This window comes from Strigops habroptila, chromosome 6, assembly GCF_004027225.2.
Source record: "Strigops habroptila isolate Jane chromosome 6, bStrHab1.2.pri, whole genome shotgun sequence".
Taxonomy (NCBI): domain Eukaryota; kingdom Metazoa; phylum Chordata; class Aves; order Psittaciformes; family Psittacidae; genus Strigops; species Strigops habroptila.
Genome location: NC_044282.2, coordinates 70,049,653 through 70,071,117, shown reverse-complemented (window position 1 = coordinate 70,071,117; position 21,465 = coordinate 70,049,653). Strand labels below are relative to the sequence as shown.

Below are 21,465 nucleotides of genomic sequence, written 5' to 3'. Positions count from 1 at the left end.
TCTCTTGTTACAAGCTCTGATGGGCTTTTTTTAGCATGATGCAAAATAGGATGTGTCTGTCACTAAGATGCCAACTGATGGTTCTAAGTAACCAAGGAGGATAACTCTAAAGAAAAATCACAAAGTTTCTCCACTTTGTTTGTTTTTTGCACCACCCAACACCACCACTGGCTCCTGATCAATAATTAATAAGTAAAAGATCGAAATCAGGCTGGAATCTACATAAGAAGTGAATTTTCCATGCATATTATCTGCAGTGTCTGACAGACTGTTATTATTTGCTATTGTCAGTAGAAGCACTCATCTCACCTTCACTCCCTTACAGATCTGTAATCATTCAGCTCACATCAGATATGTTTAGAGACTGAACCAATTTCCCTGTTAGTATCTCCTCCCACTTTACAGCTAGTGAGATGCTACCAGACATAACACAGAACCAGTTTCCTGCCCCTCACAGCTAAATGTATATACCAATTAGATCAGTCCCAGAATCATGTCGAAATTGTCCTAATGTTTGCTAAAGCTCAGTGCTGTTATTCTGCCAGCACAAGTGTATGGAAGGATCTAGGCAGAGGTGAATATTTTAAGCAGATATTCCAAAACTAGGCTCACAGACTTAATCCTGTTATTGTCATATAGAGTGTGCCAAAAATATTTAGATGCTCAGTTTTGCCTTGATCTGGGAACAAACACAATTTGTGAAGCAGTGGCCAGTGCTACTGCCAGCCTGTGCCAAGTGGGACAGGAGTTTGGAAAGCAGTTCTTTACCAAAATAAGATCTTTTTATCCCAGCTGAGCATGTTCCATTTGCTGATTAAGAGCTCTTCCCAGAGCTGCGTGATGTGCCATAAAGGGCAGCACAAGTGCAGCATCAGGGTGGGAAGGTTGGGGTGGCCTTGAGAGTATCCCCACACTTTCACCTGCCTTTCAGGAGGAGAACAATTCCTCATCTTTTCCTCCTAAACCTCAGTGTTTGTAAAGCTGTTTGTGAGCATCCTCGAAGTGACTGATACCAGTCTGAATTCTAGCCATGAAATCAAGCTCTATGTTTGCATCAGCTGCGGCTGCAGATGAGTTGCTTAAGCTTGGTCCTTCACACTACTGTGACCATGCGGTTGGCAGAACTGGGTGGGCATCTTCTCCAGCACGTATTTGGGCTCTTAAACATTGTGTGACCCATCACAAAGCGTCAGTCTCCCTCTGACAAGGATGTGGCAATGTGCTCAGTGATGAAAGTAGGATGCTGTGCCAGTAGCTGCAGGGCTGACTCTTTGAGATAGATTTCTTCCTGATATAGCTTCAAAGAGGAAAAGCAACCATGAGTGAGGGCACAGCTAATGCAAAAGCGTGAAGGTCACATATTCCCTCTTAGATAAGAAAAAACAGCGAATCTGTTGCTGAAGCTGCAGAGGAAATGCAAGGAGCTGTCTGCTTTCCTTCTATATTCCTAAGCAAACAGGTTTTGTCCAGGAAATATCCCTGCCACACAGCTGTACCTGTTCAGCCCATACTCCTGATGTCCTGATTGCAAGCACTGCCAAAATGAGGAACGGATTCACCTCCGATAGATAACTTCCATTTAAACAGACTTGCTATTGTTAAAAATCTAAAGCCAAGCTGTGCCCTGACTTATCTTGCTTCATAAAGGCTGCATGCATCACAAAGATAGGACAGAAAATAGCCCCTGGGATTTTACCTTCTTAGAGCAGCTTTGCTGAAACGGACTGCTTTTGTCCTCTTTCTGTAATTGAGCATGATGGAATGTGCTTTATGGCTGTTTATTTTCAGTGCCCCCCAACTTCCCCACCTCCTCTGCACCTGGGATTAGGTTTTCTTGCAATGAACAAACCTAACATTCAGTGGGCATTTATTTGCAATGTGCCATGCTTGAATCAAGCGAAGAAATAAGCCAGTGTTGTTGTTATAAAGACCTGACAGATGGTAGGAGGACCCGCCTTTCTTAATCAAGTCATGCTCAGTAATCAGAGCTAGCTCAATTTTATACCAAAAAAGAAACCCTACCCAGATGAGGATTAATGGGCTGCATCCTCATCTCTGGTTAGGATGAGCTCAGTGGTATGATTCTGTACTGAGAGGGATAACCAAGAGCAGAATCTGACCCACTTTGGGGAGAAGTTGAAAACACCAGTTAGGTCCTGCCGTGCCTTCCCCTGTAATGAAGGATTCGCCCAGGTAGACAACTTCTCCAGTCTAGCTGTAAATATTATTTCAGAGTCTGAACTATAGCATGGGGGGGCAAGTCATTAGCTGATAAAAATCCACAAAATTTCATTGTCTGTAATTTCATTGCAAATGTATCGGCTTAGCGTGCAGCCTTCCAAAAGATGCAGCTGAAACACAGGACATGAGGTGCACAGGCTTGACCTTGACCTCCTTCATGTTAGGCTTTTAATTCTAGAGAAGAATTAATGTGTCTCGAGACTGTTTCTAGTAGTGAATAACACCTCCTGAGTCTCCAGCTTTGATGTGAATAGCATTTGAAAGGTTAAGAAAGAAGTAAGGATTTTCCTCAAAGAACATGACAAGGATAGATCCTTGTTCTTCGAGAGTGATTAATAATACAGGAATAAAGCACCACCTGGAACAATCCTGTGTGCTCTCTACTATGTAGGAATTGCTGTCCACAACGGAAGAGTTTGGGTGAGGGCACTCATGTAATAAGAGCCCTTTTGTGAGACTGACATTTAAGCACAATTCAGTGAGTCAGGGAGCTTAACCACACTGTTCCTTTTCCTTTTCTGTCTTCCAGGCTCACAAGCAGCTGAGTGCAAATCCTTGATCTGCAGCTTCCACAAACACACCCACAGCTAAAATGGCAGAAGACGCTGATATGCGCAATGAGTTGGAAGAAATGCAGCGGCGTGCTGACCAGCTTGCTGATGAAGTGAGAGCTGAACAGGAAACTTGGGGTTGGCTTTGGTGTGAGAGACACACACCCAGAAATACGAGCTGAGCTGGCACAGGATTTCTAGAGATGATTCTGTTTTCTGTCACCTTTACACTGAAAGCAGAATTGGAAATTAAATGAGCCAGGGTAAAATTTAGTGTCATGTTTAGTCTAGATTAAGGCATTTATTGATTGTGAGTTTGGTTTAGGTATTAGAGTCTGCATCAATCTGACCAGCTTCAGAGCAAAAAGCAGCAATTTAATATTTTCTGAGGATTCCTTCAATTTGCCAAACCTATTAAATGTTAAAAGTCACCAATTAGGTCTCTTAGGTCTCTGAAAAGTCTTAGCTGAAAACCACAGACTTCATTTTTAAAGTGGAACACCAGCTGTTCCAAGCATTACCACCGCAATGCATGAGCAAGGGGAGCACGAGCTTTAGAGATTGCAGCTGCCTCGAGATGCGGTGGGAACTGCTGCATTAGTGAGCTGTAACAGAGAGCTGGAGAGGAAGAGATCACCAGTACCCTGCTGATGGCCTGATTTTGAGGGAAGACAAAGAGGATAGGAGAAACATACTGTCAGCATGAGCCTGCACATTAGTGTTGGAAAGTGTATCTTGCCAAATCTGAGTGGTTTTCCCTTTGTTTCTTTCAGTCCCTTGAGAGCACCCGTCGAATGCTGCAGCTTGTTGAAGAGGTAAGGACTTGCGTTTTATTTGCACTTCTGTTGTGAGCAAAAGTGATGGACAGTCCAACACTGGAAGTGTTTTTAACTCACATTGCAAGGGCATGGCCATGGCTTTATGCGCTGTTCCTTATCTGTATCCCTTATGAGAGCCATTCAAGATACTGTGCCCTAGTTGCCAAATGCCACACTGCAGACCAGCTGCTGAGACACTGTTTTGCCCATACCTGAGTATCCATTCAGACAGGCTACTTGAGACAAACCAAGGAAACAGCTTTTGAAGGTGACCTGGAGTCAGGGACAAGTGGTTGAGTTTGCTGCAGAGCTTCTGGAGCCTCATGCCAGGACCATTCTGGCACTATTCAGCACCTTGCCATAACACTGTGAGTGGGGAAGGTGAGAAATGCCCTCAGTCTGTTTGCTCTGTTGTCCCTAAATACCTCCCTCTCCATAATCACTCATAGCTATTTATAGAGCATTGGTCACCACAGCATTTAAATGCCACTTCTTTATGTATATCTGGAATTTCAAGGTTCATGAGATGTCCCTTTTCAAGGTTCATGAGATTGACAGCTTTGGAAACGGAAGTTCTCTGATTTTCTACAGTGCAAAGGAAGGGGCCCTGGGCTCAGTCCTCACAGCTAATACCCGCCTGGAGGGGTCACTTCCAGAAGGGAAAAAGCAATTCAGTCAGGCTTCATTTCACCCTCTTCATAGCAAAGGGTTTTAAAAGTTGGAAATCCCCAAACTCAGTTTAGTTCAGAGTGTTCAGCCATCAGGTGGCGAAAGACTTTGCTCCCACCCGACAGGACGTATTATTTTCAGATACCACGCACGCCTTGGCTCTGGAGCTGGTGACATTTTTAATCAGGGTCATCAGCACTGACAGTCCCACTGCTCCTGACAACCAGAGGAGTCTCCAGCAGAGACAATGGGAAGAAAATTACATCAGGTCCCACGTTCAGGAACAAGCACAAGCCCAGCCGTAGGCTCCGTGGCCTTGAAATCAATCACGACTGTGGAGATCAATGGAGTCCAGTAGAGACAGAATTAAATTTCCGTGTACAGATAGGCAGATAGATGGGTCATTGAGCACAGTCAGCATCACTTCTCCTCCACAAACACTTTAGATCGGGGCCCCTTGAAGCTGAAACATGGTCTTGTCTCACGAGCAATCTGTCCCCTTTTGCTGCTCAATTCCCTGGACATGCCATTTCTAACCATCACTTTCTGTCAATTCTATGATGGATGCAGCTCCTGCTGATGTCAATTCAACAATATGGAAGAGAGTCTCATATGGGTAACTCCACAAACACAAGGCAGGAGAGCCTGCTGCCCCCAAATGCCTATGATCTAAACAGACAAGGCAGATGATGAGTGGGAAGAAAGAGAGGCGCAGGAAAAGCAAAGTGATTTGCTGAGGGCCAAGCCATCAGTAAATATCAGCTCTGTCTCTCCTGAGCCGTATTTGTGTGACCTATGCACTGCTTGAGTCTTCCTAACATATTGAACCAGCATATTGTGAATGCCACTGGAATTTCAGTATTAAATCATGGCAAATGGCAAAGTAGGAGGAGAACTGGGACTGCTGAATTTACCCATGAATTTACGTAGGACTCTAGCACTTCTTGGAAGAACTTGGCGTCTCTCTGGACCTGCCTTTTATTCAGATGCTACAATATCATCCTGTCCAAATAGAGGAGTTTCTAAAAGTAGCTCTGAGCAGTCAAGGGAATTATTCTAAATGAGCTGAATATTATTCTCACTAATGTGACTACAAAAGACCTTTAAGATTTCTCTGTGGTCTAAACAGCTGGTTGATTACTCTGATCCCATTTCCTAAGTACTTTTAAGAGAATGCAGCATTTAGGGAGTGAGAGACTTTATACTGAAAAGACAAATGGTGAGTGTTTTTGAAATGGAACTCGCACTCCTCTGATTTAATAGACCCCGAAGATCCAATAGACTCCCTTGCTTAGAAGAACCTGTCTAGTGAGTAGAGATAGAACATACTCTTTCTTGTTGAAAGAATGCTTTTTGCTCTATTCTCTTGATACAGCAAATGTGTTATTCCTTACTTAGGAAAAGGATGCCTCCATGTTTAAGCATTATTACTATATACATCTCTATGGAGTCCTGTCATGGTTTGCTTGGCTCTGTTAGGTACTAGGAAAATACAGAATAAACAGACTGACTTGGCTCCACTCTAGAGCCAGAAGAGGGTTCTCCACCCAGGGAAGCCCTGTAGCAGTACAGGGCATCCTTAATGCTATGTAGGTCATAGCCTGGTGGACAAAACTGATGTCGCCAAAGGGCCATGCCCTCCTTGCTCAAGAAGACTAGGTTGAGTTTGGAGACTAAGCCCTGGTGCTGTTCTCAGGGAATGTCAGCAAGAAAAGCCAAATCTGTTACCGCTTCTTATTTTTATAACCCAGCTTTGCAAGAAGCTGATTATTTTCAGTCCTTCTGCAACAGCGGAAGCAAGAAGTAGTGGTGTGTGGCTGTTGCAAAGTAGCTACTGCTTTGCCCCAAGGCAGCTATGTACTGGGATGGCATATTACAAAAATCGGTTTGCTCTGTGGTACCCAGCATACCCTTGCAACACAGTTACATCTACACTGACCAATGCTTGTTTGAGCTTCTAAGCTACTCAGTGCTATAAATACCTGTATTTGATGATGATGCAGTGCAATGTTTGTGCCAAAACATAAAAATGAACTGAAGCAGAAGAAGTGAGACTAAATACACAGTTTGTAGCTGACCTTCTTATTTCCTTGTCATGTTTTTATCTCTGAGCCAATGTTATGAAATACAGAATAACACATGCAAGGGGAAAAGCTGTGAGTCCACTACCATCTTCCAGTGGAACCACCATGGCCTTTAAAGAAGATCAATCATTTTAGGATGGGGGAAAAAAATGGTTTCTAGCTATGATGCAGCAAGGGAAAAAATAGCAACAAGATCAGTACTGCGGGAAGCCCAGCAAGAAAGCACTTTTAGCAACACATACAACAAAAAGGTTGATTTGTACATTTAAATCCAGACAGGACTCTCTTCTTCTCTCATATGCTGGGGAGTTTGAGTCAAGGTTACTGACATAGCAAAGCTGAAATGGTAAGCTATAAATGTTTGATAACCTCATGATGCTTTTCTATGCAGGACACCAAGCACACAGTATGCCATTTTACTAACTTCCCTCGTTTGTGATTGGGAAGTGAGTTTCTCCTGACATCATCATAGTCAAATGTTCCTTAGTCTGAAGAATAAAAGAGGAAAATATTGTATATATTTAGAGCTTGGTCCAAAGCTTGACAAAGCTAACTTGAAAAATCTCTTTGACACTACTAGCTATTGGAACAGTTCTACTCAGAAAATTGATTTAATCTGTGTAATTCCACAGAAATACGTATCTGGCACAGGGAAATGGGATTCATAATTCTGGTCTCAGTCTTTCCTATGTAGGATTAGGCTCCTTTATCTATGTAAACCAGCAGGGTACCACTGGAGTCAGAGTCATTGCACTAGATGAAAACTAGGCACATGGGATTCAGGTGTGGGGTCACAGATTCATATCAGCTGAGGATCTGAACCACAGGGTGAGTTAACGGGCTGAGAAGTAACATGGGTCTTTAATCAGGCACAGAGAGACACTGAAGCAGTAACAGGATGACTGTTTTTCCAGGTATCTCCTGAAATGCAGATAAAGCGATATATGGAATTTGGATTTTCTGTCTGATACATCATTCCCTTATACTGTTATGAAAATCAACCCTCAGGCTAAACCACAGGTGGGAGTATCTGCCTTTTGCAGCAGGCATGGATAAGACATAACACACTGTGTTCCTGGAGGGACCGATTGGCCTTTTGAGAATTCATCCCAATTCTCTTCCTAGTTTTATTCCCACCTTGGGAAATTAAGTGACAAAACAGCGAAAATAAGAAATGATACAGCAATGCATTGTGTTGCATTTTTGCATAGTCCAAAGTGCTGGGCAAATTTCAGTGAATGTTTTGTTGCTGACTTGCTTTGAGTGAGACCCTCATACAAAAAAGTTATAAAAAGCTGCTAGAGAAGATTGAGGCTAATGTGTAGTTAAGCCTCCAAAAGGCTTCCCAGTTACTTCACTGAAGTACTAACATGTATCTTAGGTATCTAAGAGCTGAATTAAGCCCAGAGTTTTAAAATCATATATTCTGGCTTTCTGATCAGTAACCTAGCCAGTGGTTCAATGTGAACCTGCGCATGTGCTTCATATAGAAAGCAGGTTGAACCCAAATGAGTACTCCTTGTTGGTTTGCTTTTGTCCAAACACTAGGACTTAGTACTACTGAAAGGTTGAAGGACATCGACTTCCACAAACCTCATGGGGTCTGTATTCATGATGATGTCTCACCTAATGAGAAATTTTTAATTCCTGTTCTGAGGGGCCATCTTGTGCAATCTGCAAAATTGAGCAGATCTTTGCAGACAAATGGTTGGCAACTTGCAGCAGTCTCCATGGAAATCAGCCTGGGAGGACATGCTGGTCGACCTGCTCATTCATAGAGTCAGGGCTGAGTATGTTCAAGAGCTGGGAAAGATTATACACTTTACCATCTGCGGTACACCTGCTTTATGGATAAAGAGAGGAACTTCAGAGCTGCCACTTTAATGTCTCAACAAAAGCAATTCATGCTATGCCATTTTCTTCTGAAGGACAAGGATGTGAGATGTTTGCTGCACCACGGCAAAATCCAGCAGTCCAAATTCCCTTCTCAAGTGCAACAAGATGACAGGGAGAATCAGAAGTAACTCGAGAGAGAGAAGGCAGTTACGGGTTTAAGAGCTGGATTAAAATGGCACGTGCTCCATGGACTCTGTAGGGTCATACGAAAGATGCACTTTTCTTCTCTCTGGCCTGAACTACCCATTTTTTGAACAGCCCAGTTTTTGAGGATCCTTATTTTGCCACAAACTAAACAGAGGATTGCCTGTGCAAGGTCTTCAGAAATTCTTCCATGGCACAGGAAGAAGGAAAGACTTTAATCCCGAGGAAAGTGTACATTTAGCACACATTTTCATAACAAGATGGACCTCTCTAGTTCTACCCACTCATGGCTTCCCACATAGGATCTCACTGATGTTGGTGAGCACTGGACGTGGGTGGGAACCCTTCATGAGCCCTCAGGAACAGACAAATTGAAGCATGGTCACCAGGCCATTGCCCTGCTGTGGCTCTTTTGGGAGCTTGTTGTTCAAGGTTTTATGATGAGTCATTGTAAAACATGTTTTCTGGGTTGGAACTTTGAAAATACATCTTTCTTCACCTCCTCATTATGAGTGACTGCTGACAGCTGCTCCCACTGAGACCAAGGGCAGTTTCTGCGATACTTTCAGTGCAGAAAGTGCCAACATTCTCTGTGTTTGGGCCCAAAACACACTTCTTTGGCACATTTAATTCTCTATATTCTTTTAAATTGAGAGGTTTTGTAGTTTCCAGAGATGCCTCAGTCTGTTGTCACTGTTGAGGGCCAGTTACTGAGGGTTTCTCTCCTGTTCAAACGTCTGGATGATGAGCACATTTTTAGAATAGTTCCATCTTACAGACATGTTTTGTTTTAAGCTATCTGAAAGATCAGTCACAATGGAAATGCTGAACGTTTAGGAAAGTCTGAATCTGTTTCAATGCACAAATGTGATTTTTTTTTTTTTTTAATTGGCTTTACACAGTTGGTTTTTTTTTGTGAAAAAGCTGAAAATTAATGCTTAGTAGAAACTTGGAACAGGAGGAGATTGTCACTTGATGTCTGAATCACCTCTCATCTTTGTCAATTGGCATCTTCTTATTAGCTTCAATATGCTTTGGATTAGACCTCAGATGCAGAGAAGTATATTCAATGCACACCCTTTAATATTTTTACATTAGTGTTAATGCTGTGGCAGGCTACTCTTAAGAGATACACTATTGCCTGGTAAAATTAAATGGCACTGATAGTCAGGTAAGTAAAAGAAAATTGCACCTCTTCCACTTTGTGCGAGGATTTAACATGAAATATAAACCATAAGGTCCAATTGCTGAGTTTGTATCTCAGCACAGGTTTTATTCAGGTCACTGTACATCTTAGCTGCATAAATGCAGTTTGCTCAGATATTGAAATGAGCAGGAAAATAAGGTCAGAGGGTTAAGGAGCAGTAAATGTTTCTCAGCCTGACTATATTTGAGTCACTGAAAGACAACAACTATCACACCACCAATTGCAGGTTTCCGAGCCCAATATTTAGAAGGATCTCATGTCAGACTGCACTGTATTTACTCAAACACAAGATGACTCAGGACCCAAGCACCCTTGTAGTGCTTTTAAAATGCATATGAATCTTCTGGGGTTAGACATCCCTGGGTACCAAGAGCATGAAAAGAGCACAATAAAAAGCTATTGCACATCCAGCGCTTAGCAGATCACGACACAGAAAATGTAAGATAATTAAAGGCAGTTTCCTTACTTGAAATAGATAAATTTAAGACAAACCTTGGACCCTAAGTTTCTAAAGAAAAATAAAAGCTGGCTGGGGTTCAAACTGTATGTGCTTGAAGGAAGAAAGAGCAGCAGCGGGTATCTGGTAGACAGCTGACCCGAGGGCAGTAGGCACAGCAGAGCATGACGAGAGGCAGGAGGCTTTTTTTCTCCACCTGGCAACTCACACAGGGAGGGTTTTGAAAAGAAGGAGCAAACCAGGCTGCATCTGATGTTCTTCCCAGTTTCTACAGTGATGTAGACATGAAAGACAAGAATGGGAGTGCAGACAGAGGCAGTGCAACAAGAGGCATCTCTTGAACTGAGCAGGATCTTTTTGGAACAAAGCAGAGAAGCACCAGCTGCACCAGCCAGACAGCCCTCGAGTGTGGCAGAGTCCAGTTTGTATCTGAGCCAATGTGGGCAGTGTGGTGCTGGCAAGAGAGACTTCACTGCTCCCAGAAAAAGAGATGAGACAGGGCAATGAGCAGGGCAGTTGGGAAGAAGCATGATATGAAGTCCTTAATTTGCCTCAAGGAAGGGGAGGATGGTCTGAAAAGCAAGAGAGACAGTCAGGACTCCAGGTTTCTGTTCCTCATTTTCCTGTGCAACTGTGGGTATCTCCCCTGCCCTCAACAAAATCAGCACCACCAACTTTATCTGCTTCACAGGACTATGGATGGCTTTATGTTCATGAAAGCAGCTAAATTACTGCTGCACATGTCCAGGTGACTCCGCTGGCAAGCTGTCAGGCTGCAGAGGACTTACTTCACCTGCTATTGACATGCAACAGTCAGGAGATCATCCAGGCCATTAATTATTCACAGATGTTATCACTGCTCCAAGCAGAATGGAGCTAGTTTTCCCTTTGTAATTAAAAAGGAGCTAATCTGATCTGTGATATAGCTTTGTATCACAGCACCCAGAAACCCGAGACTCCTGATCACATCCCGGAGCTATGATAACGCATGCAGAAATTGTACTTGTGAAAGGTGCCCTGCTGCTGGCTTCAGCAGGTGGGAGCTCTGAACCGCTTGGCTCTGCTCAAACTCTGTGTCCATCAAAGGCAATGATAAGACTCCCACTAACCTGTGGGAGCAAGGATGGATTCAGCATGTAGGTGTTTTAAAAATCCTACCCTCAAGCTCAGTCCAAAGTCAATCGATGCTAAAGGTGTCTGTTGGCTGAATTAAAACGTGGTTTAAACCCATATCTATTACATCTCCAAGCCAAAAATTATGGCTTAATCCTATTAAATATTACCCTGCTTTAAAAAGGATTTCCTAAGTAGGTGAGCTTTCCGACTTCTGTATGCAAGGGCCATGTACAAAGCACTATGCCTCCTCAAACATGTTTTTGTTGGATCTATTTATCTTGGGAATTTCTCTTTTGGGATGAACGTATACCCACAATGTCAACACGCCCTTCTTCCTTTCTCCTGCTTCAGAGAACTTGGAGATGAACTCTCTCTTTTCAGAAATTACTCTTATGTAAAGTGATGATTTTAATCTCAAGCTCCAGGACTGCAGTAGTTCAGTATCCGAGTGAATCCTGAAGGATTGATGATACAATTGAGAGTAGCCGGTTCCTTACACAATGTCCAGGCACATAAGGTCTTCAGACTGTGCCACCAGCCCCTTATGACCTTGTCATTCCTTTCACTGTTTTTCTTTTGTCTTCCTATGTCCCGTACCTAGGGCTGAGTTCCCTCACTGATCTCTCTTTCTCTCTCTCTTTCTTCTCCCTTTTCTCTCCTTACCTTGCTACCACTATTGGGATGTAGAGTAAAGATGCTGGTATCAGGACTTTGGTTATGTTGGATGAGCAAGGAGGTAAGTTCAGATTGCTTCAGTAAGGAAGTATAACCATTCTCAAAGTACTGTACTAACTATGTGCAATCTTGAAAATGAGGGCCATAAAATACATGTGGTTGTGCATGAGAACCCCCAACCCTCTTTGCCTTTAGCTTCGTTGTCTGACAGAGGAACATACAATAACTGCATAAGAGTCTGTACTTCTTTTGATCTGCTTCCCATTAATGTCAAAGAGAGCTGCAGGCTGAACTCATCCAAATCACCATTTATTTTCAGCAAGCTTTGGGTCAAGGTCCAGCTACAAGATGAGAAGATTTGCCTCCATAAGTGTAAAATCCAACATTATTTATGCAGGTGCTTTGTAATTTTCTCACTTGTTTTAGCCGCAAGTGAAAGCTGTGCAATAAACGCATCCCAAGAGAAGGTAGAACAGCTTAGTTTGTGTGAATTTCAGTTGCTTTTTGTATAGAAATGTCAGTGAGGATAACAGGAATTTCACATTAAAAGCTATAACACGATCAGCTCATTACAATTGACCATAAAGGAGCTTTCAAGCTTGGATGAGTCCCTGTCTGTGGATGACAGCGACAAAGCCAGAGCCAGATACATTCAATACATTCCAGGAAATTACATTTTTGCCCTTCATAATACTACAAAGAAGCAGGTAGCTCCCTCCCCCAACCAACCAAAGTCTTCATTTGCTGCAGACTCACAGCACCAGCAAAACAGCATCTCAAAGAGAAGTTAAATCACCAGAGTATGAATTTCTGCTACTCTACCCCAAACCAGGACATCCCCCCTCTCCCTGCAGTCCTCATTATTATTTTCCATGTGGCATGATACAAAACTGTATTAGGAAATGTTTTCTACAGAGGTAATGCTGCATCACTCATTAAGACCAGACAATGATTATAAGCAATGATTATAAGCACTGTTGGGAAATGGACTGCAGAACCTGACAGGCCCTTTGCATCTGTAATGTCCCTGCTTCTCTGGCACCAAAATGAATGAAAAGTAATAACAGGACCTAACCAGAAAGTATTTTCTCTTATTTCCTTTTTTATGTATGTCTCATTGCCCCTCCCTCTCCCCCTTTAGAGAAAGGAATTTAACCCAACCAAATTTTATGACATCAATTCGTCTTGACAAGAAAAATATTACAGCGACTATTTTGTTGTCTTCAAAAGAATTTCTGGATAACGGCAGTAAAAGAACTATCGCTGAATGCAGGAAACCAGAAATTGCTTGTGTTGAAACAGATATGGCACCTGTCTAAATAATGTGTTTTGTTTCAGAAGTGAATTATACAGTTGAAATAAATCATGAATATTGTCAAAGAAAGTCTGTAAATACCCAGGAGTGTCTTGAAATGTAATTCACAGGCAGATCAGCAGAAACTTTTGTGGTTCCTGTAACTCCCCTTATGTTCAGTCTTGGGAAAGTATGTTTCTGTTCTTTAACTTCTGTTTTTTCCACAGATTGCTAGAGGGGTTTATTTTGATTATAACCCTGAATTTTGTTTTCTACTTTGGAGCTCTACTATTGCTAAACCCCTGTATGCAGAAGTTGTCTAAGCAACTCCCTAGTACTGTTAGAAAGGATGGTCTGTGTGAGCCAAGACTGGCTGAGACTGGACCCACTGACCTCTTTGGAGTCCAGGGAACTCAGTGTTAAACTCATATTGACAGTGAAACCTGAAATGTATATCGTATGGCCAGAGAAGCAGTTAGTCAATACTTACAGGAAAGAATCAGACAACTTAAAAGCCTCTTTAAATCGGTTATGGTCATGCCTTAAGTGGTTCAGTAAATTTAGCTTGTGACTATACACTATGGGTTTCTCATGAAAAACAGCCTAACAATGCTACAATCCCTGGGTATATTGTAACTGCTGTCCTATGCTAAATGTTTAATAAGTTTTGTCCATTTTAGCCATATGTAGCTGTAATAATTCCTGATTTATTTTTAATTTTAGTGATAAAAGACTTACATTATTGGGCAAAACACGCTAATGATGACTTTGAGCCCTCTGTAATTACTGCAGTGTGTGCAACCCTCGGATGTCTCAGCAGATTAACAGATTAAGAAAATAATTTGCTAACACTGCCATGTGATCTCTTTTCAGCTGACTTCACAAGTCACTTAAGATTATTAGGTGTTAAATATACAAAAAAACATGACATTGATCTTTCCAGTGGGCGGCGAGCAGAATATCTAATCTCTGCAGTTGCTCAAAGCTCTATTTCTAGGTTTCCTTATAAAATTGCTTGCTTTGAAGTTAAACAGACTTAACAAGGAAAACTACTTCGAGCCGATCTCAATCTAAATATCACAAAGCAGAATTCATTTTCTGTCATCAATAAGCAGAAGACTTTGGGATTGTAAAAATAATTTTACAATAGTAGGTATTTATACAATAAAGCCAGTCTGGCTTGCTCCTGTTGCCTAAAAGTTTAACACAGCTGGAAGTTGTGACTGGTCTGTTGTGACCCTACAGAGATGTGGAGCTTCACAGGAGCTTCCAGTACTCCTGTTTCACAGAGAATGAGACTGCCATGAAAACTGAAAACCACCCCCAATGCCCTTTGATGTCATTGGGAATCTGAGTAGGCTGTTGGAACAGTCCATCTGCAATACCAAGAATAACCATTTTTTGAGCCAGGTATTGTCACCCAAACCATTTCAACACAGTTCTTCCCCTGGGGAGCCCAAAAGAAGGAGCCAAGAGGTTAGAGTCTCCTTGTTGAGATTTTCTCCATCAGTGAGGAAGTCTTTCCCAGGCCCTATATGCATCCATAGCGCTGATATTTTTGTAAACCTGGCCTTGATTCAAGCTCCTTTAATTAATTATTTAAATATAAATATGTCCATAACACTTTAAAATATTTACATTTTACACTAAAAATGTCACGCTGTGAAGGGTTATTGAGCAGTAGCAGTTGCTCTAATTCATTAAACATGTTTTTGAAACATGCTAACTTAGAAAAATGTTAATATTTGGATGCATGTTGGTAAAAGCAGACTGTAGAAATGAAACTGCTAGTACAAAGTGAGGATATGAAGATAAACCTGAATTGCTGACACAGGAGAGATCCCAGAGTGGTAGCTATCTTCCTCCAAAGGAAAATCACCTGAGAGTATCAGCAGGCAGAGAGATTTGGACTTTCAAGGACACAATGTCCTCATTCAGTTTATTACAAAAGAATTTTGTTCTTGTATTCCAAACGGCATGGAGGGAAGAAGCTTTTCCAATAACAACAGCAGCAGCACAGCAATTTTTCATGCAAGACAAGATAGAGAAATAGCCACAGCTTTGATAAGCCACAAAGAAAACGTCCATGCAATTGAAATTTCCTTCCTGAACCACAGCAACAGCAAATGCACAAGCAGCAATGCCAGCGAACATGGGGAGCAGCTTAATCTACCCAACAGATCTGTACTCCAGATGAAGTGAAAGTATAGAGATGAAACTTTGGAATAACTGGGCTATCCCTCAAGCAAGTGTTGGCACCACTGATGGTGCCTGTGCTGGCTGACCTCCACTGTTCTTGCTGGAATTCCTAGTTTTATAGGTTTGTAAGAGTTATGGCTGGCCTGTTTCTACAGCACTGGAGAAACAACTTCAGTAAATACAAAGATAATTACAATTCCTTTCCACCAGAGAGCAAAATTATGGCCCCTTGCACAGGCCCCTTCCCCAGTTTACCTCCTATTCAACAGCCACCACGAAAAGTGAGATGCCAAAAGCAGAGTTGCTAGAGGCGCTCCATCAACACCTGTGAGCTAAGCTGATCACAGACAGAAACGGTTTGCTAATTAGTGGCAAAAAAAGGTAACTATCAACTATTTCAGATTCTACAGGGAAAAAGGTATTAATTCTGTTGCAATTGTAGTGCAGCACAAAAGACAAACGCACCCTCCACAAAAGCAGGTTGTGCCTCATCTACTGTTATTTTTAGTGCAGCTACACGTGGGCTCACAAGCATTCCCCACCAGCTTTCTTCCATTTGTACCTGTGCTCAGCAATGCCTTTCAGAGTGGAGCTAGGTCAAGACTCAGGATTTCTGTAAAGGCTGTCCCAGAAATGAATTGTGCTCTGATATGATTCTCCTTTACAGAAAATGGGATCACCAAGTACCATTGGAAAGAGTTAATCTGCTTAATCTCTTTCACATTCAGCGCTCTTGTATGCAATTATGACTACAGCGTGTTCTTAGATGTCCTTTTATTTTATTTTTTTTCTTCTCTAATTAAAATTGTCATTGGTGGAAACTGCTTCGTTGCACAATACTCCAGGCAAAGGAACAAGTTCCCTTCTCCACAGGCATTTAACTGACATTCAAACACAGGCCCCAGATCCTGGACACTATTCAAGGAACATTTGTTAAAAATTGCAGATGAGGATGCAAAGGTGGAGCAACATCACACTTGCCCTGTCCTAGCCCTGCATCCAATGCTGTGTAAGATGCTTTTGCAGCTGTGTTTGCTCAAGAGGCCACAGAGGCAGCTGAGGGATGCCCTTGCTACAGCTTCCCTCTCCCAGCCACTTCCCTGATCAGTCACAGAGTAGGAATTTGCCAGGCTGTTACAGAAGATCCTGGCAAAGACCCACCGGCAAAGGGCCACAATGCTACAGTAAAATTAACAGGACTAGCTCCCTCAGTTGCTTATGGTTTTAACACAGAAATAATTCAGAAGTATAATGATACAGGTAAAGAATATTCTTGTTTGTATACTAAGATATGCTACTAGTTTGCTGCAAGGTCTGGAAGAAGATATGGCCACTGTGTTTGAATTAAAGTAACATTCTCAGATATAAAAGGGTATCAGTATGCAAAAAGGGCTAATAAATAGCTTCTAGAAAAAAGGGAAGGAAATCCCAATGAAACATACTACTGATGTGTATTCTGCTTCCAGACAACACCAATTCTCTTACATATCATATGTGATATATAAACATGTATCTAGATGTGGTATATTCAAAGAATATCTGAAACAAGCTATCAAAAGATGTTTAAACTCTGACCTTGAAGTGCTTCTCTAAAAGGGAGGTAAAGGACATGAGTTTTTGTAAGTATGAATTTGTATAGGTTCAGGGCAGTATATGCCAGCAGACTGCCTTCCCTAAAGCCTTTAATACAATACACAAAATTGGAATGGGGAAGATCTCTGAAAACAGACATTAAATTAACCTTTTTGTTGCCATCTGATTCATTCTGGGCAGAATTTAATATCAGTTATACCGAAACAAATCTATAGTGACCCCATTAAGTTAATTCCTCTAAAATATTTATGCCTCAATAATTGTGGTTAGAGAATGAACCTATTTCCCTGCCTGTGGGACCAGATTTTTGTCAGGTACAAATTGGTGTTGCTTCATGAAGCCAGCATAACTACACTGATTTAAACCAGTTAACAATCCAGCCCACAACACTAACAACTAGCAAATGGTTTTAGGACCAGCAGGCAGCTGTCTAGGCTTCTGGGCTACAGATATGACATGAGCTTTTTACACTGATGAGGTTTCCTTTAATGGAAGATAAATTAGTTGTGGATCCCTTTTCTATTCAGAAATAGCATAAGCATCACACACAAATCCTGAAGCAGGATGAATTAAGTCAGGTTCCTGGAGAGAGCTATAATTTAAATGGAAGTCTTTGAGTCATGTCAAGTATATTCTTCAATTAGCACTTATCTATTCAGGCAGAATAGGAAATGGAAAGAAAGTTCAAAAGGCCCCTGCTAGATACCTGGCTTCAGAGAATGTGCATCTGAGCAAGGAAACATGCTTAGATTGAAAGCCACCAGTGCTACCAGATCTAGGACTGATCCCTGCAGTCTTACCTGGCATTTTCTACTGGCCAGCCAAGGTTAGGGAAATACTAGCAGCAAAATCAGTGGAGGAGAAGTCAGCACCTCTTGACCTTTCCAGTGCCAAAATACGTGGTGGGAAATAGCCTTCTTTTAACTGGGAGCCCTGAAAACAGCCAAGCTCTGCAAACACAGCTCTCGCAAGCAGGAGGTGGGAATCTGCAGTAGGAATTTAGCAATTCCCATCACGCTGCATGAACCAGCATAAAACCCAGATGACACTCCCACAGCTGCTTCCCAGAACAAGAGCAAGTGTTGCCCAACTATGCAGGACTCTGAGTTAGTGAGGAGCAGGAGCACTTAAAGGAGTATCACCTTCTACCACCTACTCACATTTCTGATGAGATTGACAATCTGTGGCAACAAACACGAGCCAAAGCTTCTGCTAAAGCTTCCCAACCAAAATGTAAAATTACAGTGTGCATTAAAATAATCCAACCTTGTCTTTCTGGTTCTTTGCTCAGCACTTTATCTGGCAGAATTTGTGTAGTGTGTCTCTCAGGTTTCCTTATTAGTTTCCCAATCCTCTACTCAAATTATATTTGCCTGGTTCAGAGGACAGCGCCAGGTAACACTGATGCCTTAAATATATATCCTTGGATTTGGGATCAATAACTCCTGTGGTATCAGGAGATGGGCACATCCAGCTGAGAAGAATGAGAACATACAGCTGAAAAGGAGATGGAGTTTACAATAGTGATATGGCCCCTCTCCTTCTCAAAGCCCAGCCTCATGCAAGAATTAAACCAAGAGCACAAGTTCAATATTTGAATTATTTCAGCTTGAATAATTTAGGCCAGGATTTTCAAGGCCTTCTGGGGGTGAGGTGCCTGTTTCCCATTAAAATTAATTAAATAAAATTAATTTTAGTGGGAATTGGGTATCCAAATCCCCCAGAAAGCTTTGAAAATCTAAACCTCAATTGTTATTAGAAACCCAAGTAAGAAATTAGGCCTAGTTATGTTCCCAAAGAAGTCAAGAGGAGCTTTGTACTGACGTCAATATGCACATGATTTTTTTTCTATAATGCCTTTTTTTTTCCTTCTGGATAAGACTCAGTTAACATCAGGGATGACATTATATTTCTCCTACAACCAGTGCACTCTCAGTTCCTTTTCTCTCAAGTCTAATGTAGTGTTCACATTTTTTTCTATTCAATAGAGAGAATAGGAATGTATTTGTGGTTTACTGGGATTGGTTTACTTTGTCTTTTCAGGTACAATTACAAGTTTTAATGGATTGAAATGCCACTCTAAGTAATTTTCTCATCCTGGGTAATACTTAGTTGGGTTTATCTTTCATGAAACAAATGGTGTGACTTTCCACGCATCTAAAATGCTCTCACTATTGAATAAGACCCCTGATCCCATTGGATCCATACCTGTTTACACCAGCAAAGGATCCATTCCTACAATTTTACATTGTGGCATTCTGCTCCTCTAGGGCATTTTTCCAAGGTTTAATACTGAAGAAATTAAGACATTAAATTATTCTGAGCTACCAAGTCACTAAGAAAACTCTACATCTGCATTAGCCTTAGGTGGAAATTAGCCACATTCTGTTTGATGCCAGCAGAGAGACAGTGTCTATATATGGCTGGTTACTGGGATTGGTGCTTTGTAACTTGTCCCGGAGCAAAGCAGAAGTGACCTCACTGAAAACATGAGTCTTCACCCAATGCTTGTTTCCATAAGACCCCTTGGGCACAGAGACAACCAACGTCAAAGTCAGTGGTTGCCTTTCAGTGAGCATGAGGCTCCTGGAGTGGTTGCAATTGCTCTGTGTTCACTGAGGTTACTCCTGATTTGCTGCATCCATACCAGAAAGAAAACCAGTCCTGAGGCCATACTCGGATTAGAGATTAATATCCGATGCCAATCAAAGTGGCAGGTCTTGGTTTCTTCAGCCTCTGGAAAGGGAGTACTTGGATACAGCTCTTAACAGCTCGCTCCATCTCTGGTACCGTTATTATCAGCTCTCCCACTCACTAACCAAATTAATTATGCTGCCCCAAATCACCTAATTCCAAGGCATTTGTAAGCGTAAGTAACCAAAGTATTTTCCATGGAAGGACACCTTTTCTCTTGTATTAACATACATTAATGCAAAGTAATAACACTATCTTTCTTTCTCTTGGATGTCATTGGTGTCTTAGTAAGTGGATGTATTGTATCGTGTTTCTGCACCTTGAACTTTATAACCCTTCCTTTCTATATCATTACATCTTGTTTAAATGAATATATTTCAAATTCCTCCTTTGTTTTACTCTTCCCATATTAGTAAAACCCATCTTCGGCATCCAGTGCGGCATACATCCTATCAACAATGCATCAGCTCAGATTAATGCATTGTAATGTCATTATTAATTCAGTTCTACATGGTCATTTTTCATGTTCTGTTGAAGAGAAAAGCAAGCAAACAAAAATACTATTCATTCCACACTGTCATCCCTTTGTCCTGACCAGAACAACTCGATCGTGTTGAAGAAGGCATGAACCATATCAACCAAGACATGAAGGAGGCCGAGAAAAATTTAAAAGATTTAGGGAAATGCTGTGGCCTTTTCATATGTCCTTGTAACAAGTAGGTACTGGGTACCGGCTCTGCTATGTGGTGTCCAGTTTTTTGTCACAGTGAATGTCTGAAGTTTTTTGTCTTTTTTTTCTTTGTCCTTTTCCATCTGCTTCATTCTGTGGGGATAAAATACTTGTGTTTAATCAGAACAACTGGAACGCATCGAAGAGGGAATGGACCAAATCAATAAGGACATGAAAGAAGCAGAAAAGAATTTGACGGACCTAGGAAAATTCTGTGGTCTTTGTGTCTGTCCATGTAACAAGTAGGTGCTGCCTGCCTCATCTCTTTGAGCACTTAAGGCTGATCCAAAAGGCCTTGTGAAGCTCATCCTTGCTAGGCACATGGACAGGATGAGCATGTGGCATGCAGAAAGAACGATTCTGATTCAAATGCATTCATCTCATAGCATAGACAACTGACTGGGAATTACTGTAGATGCATTAAAATCAGGCATACTGCAGTGAAAGCTTCACTGTCGACACGTTTTAATGGTAAAAATTTCAACATTTTACACAGAGTGTACTGGCTGGTTCCATTTTCCAGTGAACAAAACCACTGGGGCTACCTTATTCCTGGAGACCCTAAATTTTGAAACATATTTTGACAAACTAGTTTAACAAACGAAATAGCTGAAAAAATGTAGAAGAGGCCATAATAAACATTACTTAAAATTATGGATGAAAATCACACCTTTTTTCATTGTTCAACAGAAACAGTCCCTGATGAGATCTAGAAATAAACATAATGTTTCCCAATTGGGACCCAATTCGAAATGGTGTTCATCCTGCCATAGGCAATAAATTTGAGAAAACCTGAACATGCCAAATTTCTCCTGTTTGGGTAGCACGTACACTGAGCAGAAATGTTGAAATGCATCAAATTTGCTTGCATGCCATCACACTTGAACGAAACCGTCCTCCAAGTAATGCAAAGCTTGTTTTCAATGCCAAATGAAAATGTGATGTGCGGTTATGTGGGTGTAGGAAATTGGGGACAAAGAAGTCCTTGAGGAATGGCCAATCCAGCATGCAGTGAGTAGGCACGCAACCAGGTTACAGTGAAAACATTCATAAAGGGTTGTCCAGAGACTGCACAGGAAACAAAGCAGAGTTCAGTG

The 21,465-nt window shown here is 41.6% G+C and overlaps 1 protein-coding gene across 3 annotated transcripts in view; it reads left to right on the top strand.

Annotated features, from left to right (window-relative positions):
- SNAP25 (synaptosome associated protein 25) overlaps nucleotides 1-21,465 on the top strand; it is a 66,009-nt gene that overhangs the window by 33,503 nt on the left and 11,041 nt on the right. For 2 of the 3 annotated variants that reach the window (XM_030489851.1, XM_030489852.1), the window contains exons 2-5: nucleotides 2,771-2,905; nucleotides 3,566-3,607; nucleotides 11,871-11,919; nucleotides 20,237-20,354. In XM_030489851.1, the coding sequence (XP_030345711.1) occupies nucleotides 2,834-2,905; nucleotides 3,566-3,607; nucleotides 11,871-11,919; nucleotides 20,237-20,354 (281 nt within the window). In that variant the 5' untranslated portion in view covers nucleotides 2,771-2,833. Of the gene's footprint in view, nucleotides 1-2,770; nucleotides 2,906-3,565; nucleotides 3,608-11,870; nucleotides 11,920-20,236; nucleotides 20,355-20,492; nucleotides 20,611-21,465 lie in introns of all 3 variants that reach the window. The other variant, XM_030489850.1, reaches the window with a different exon arrangement.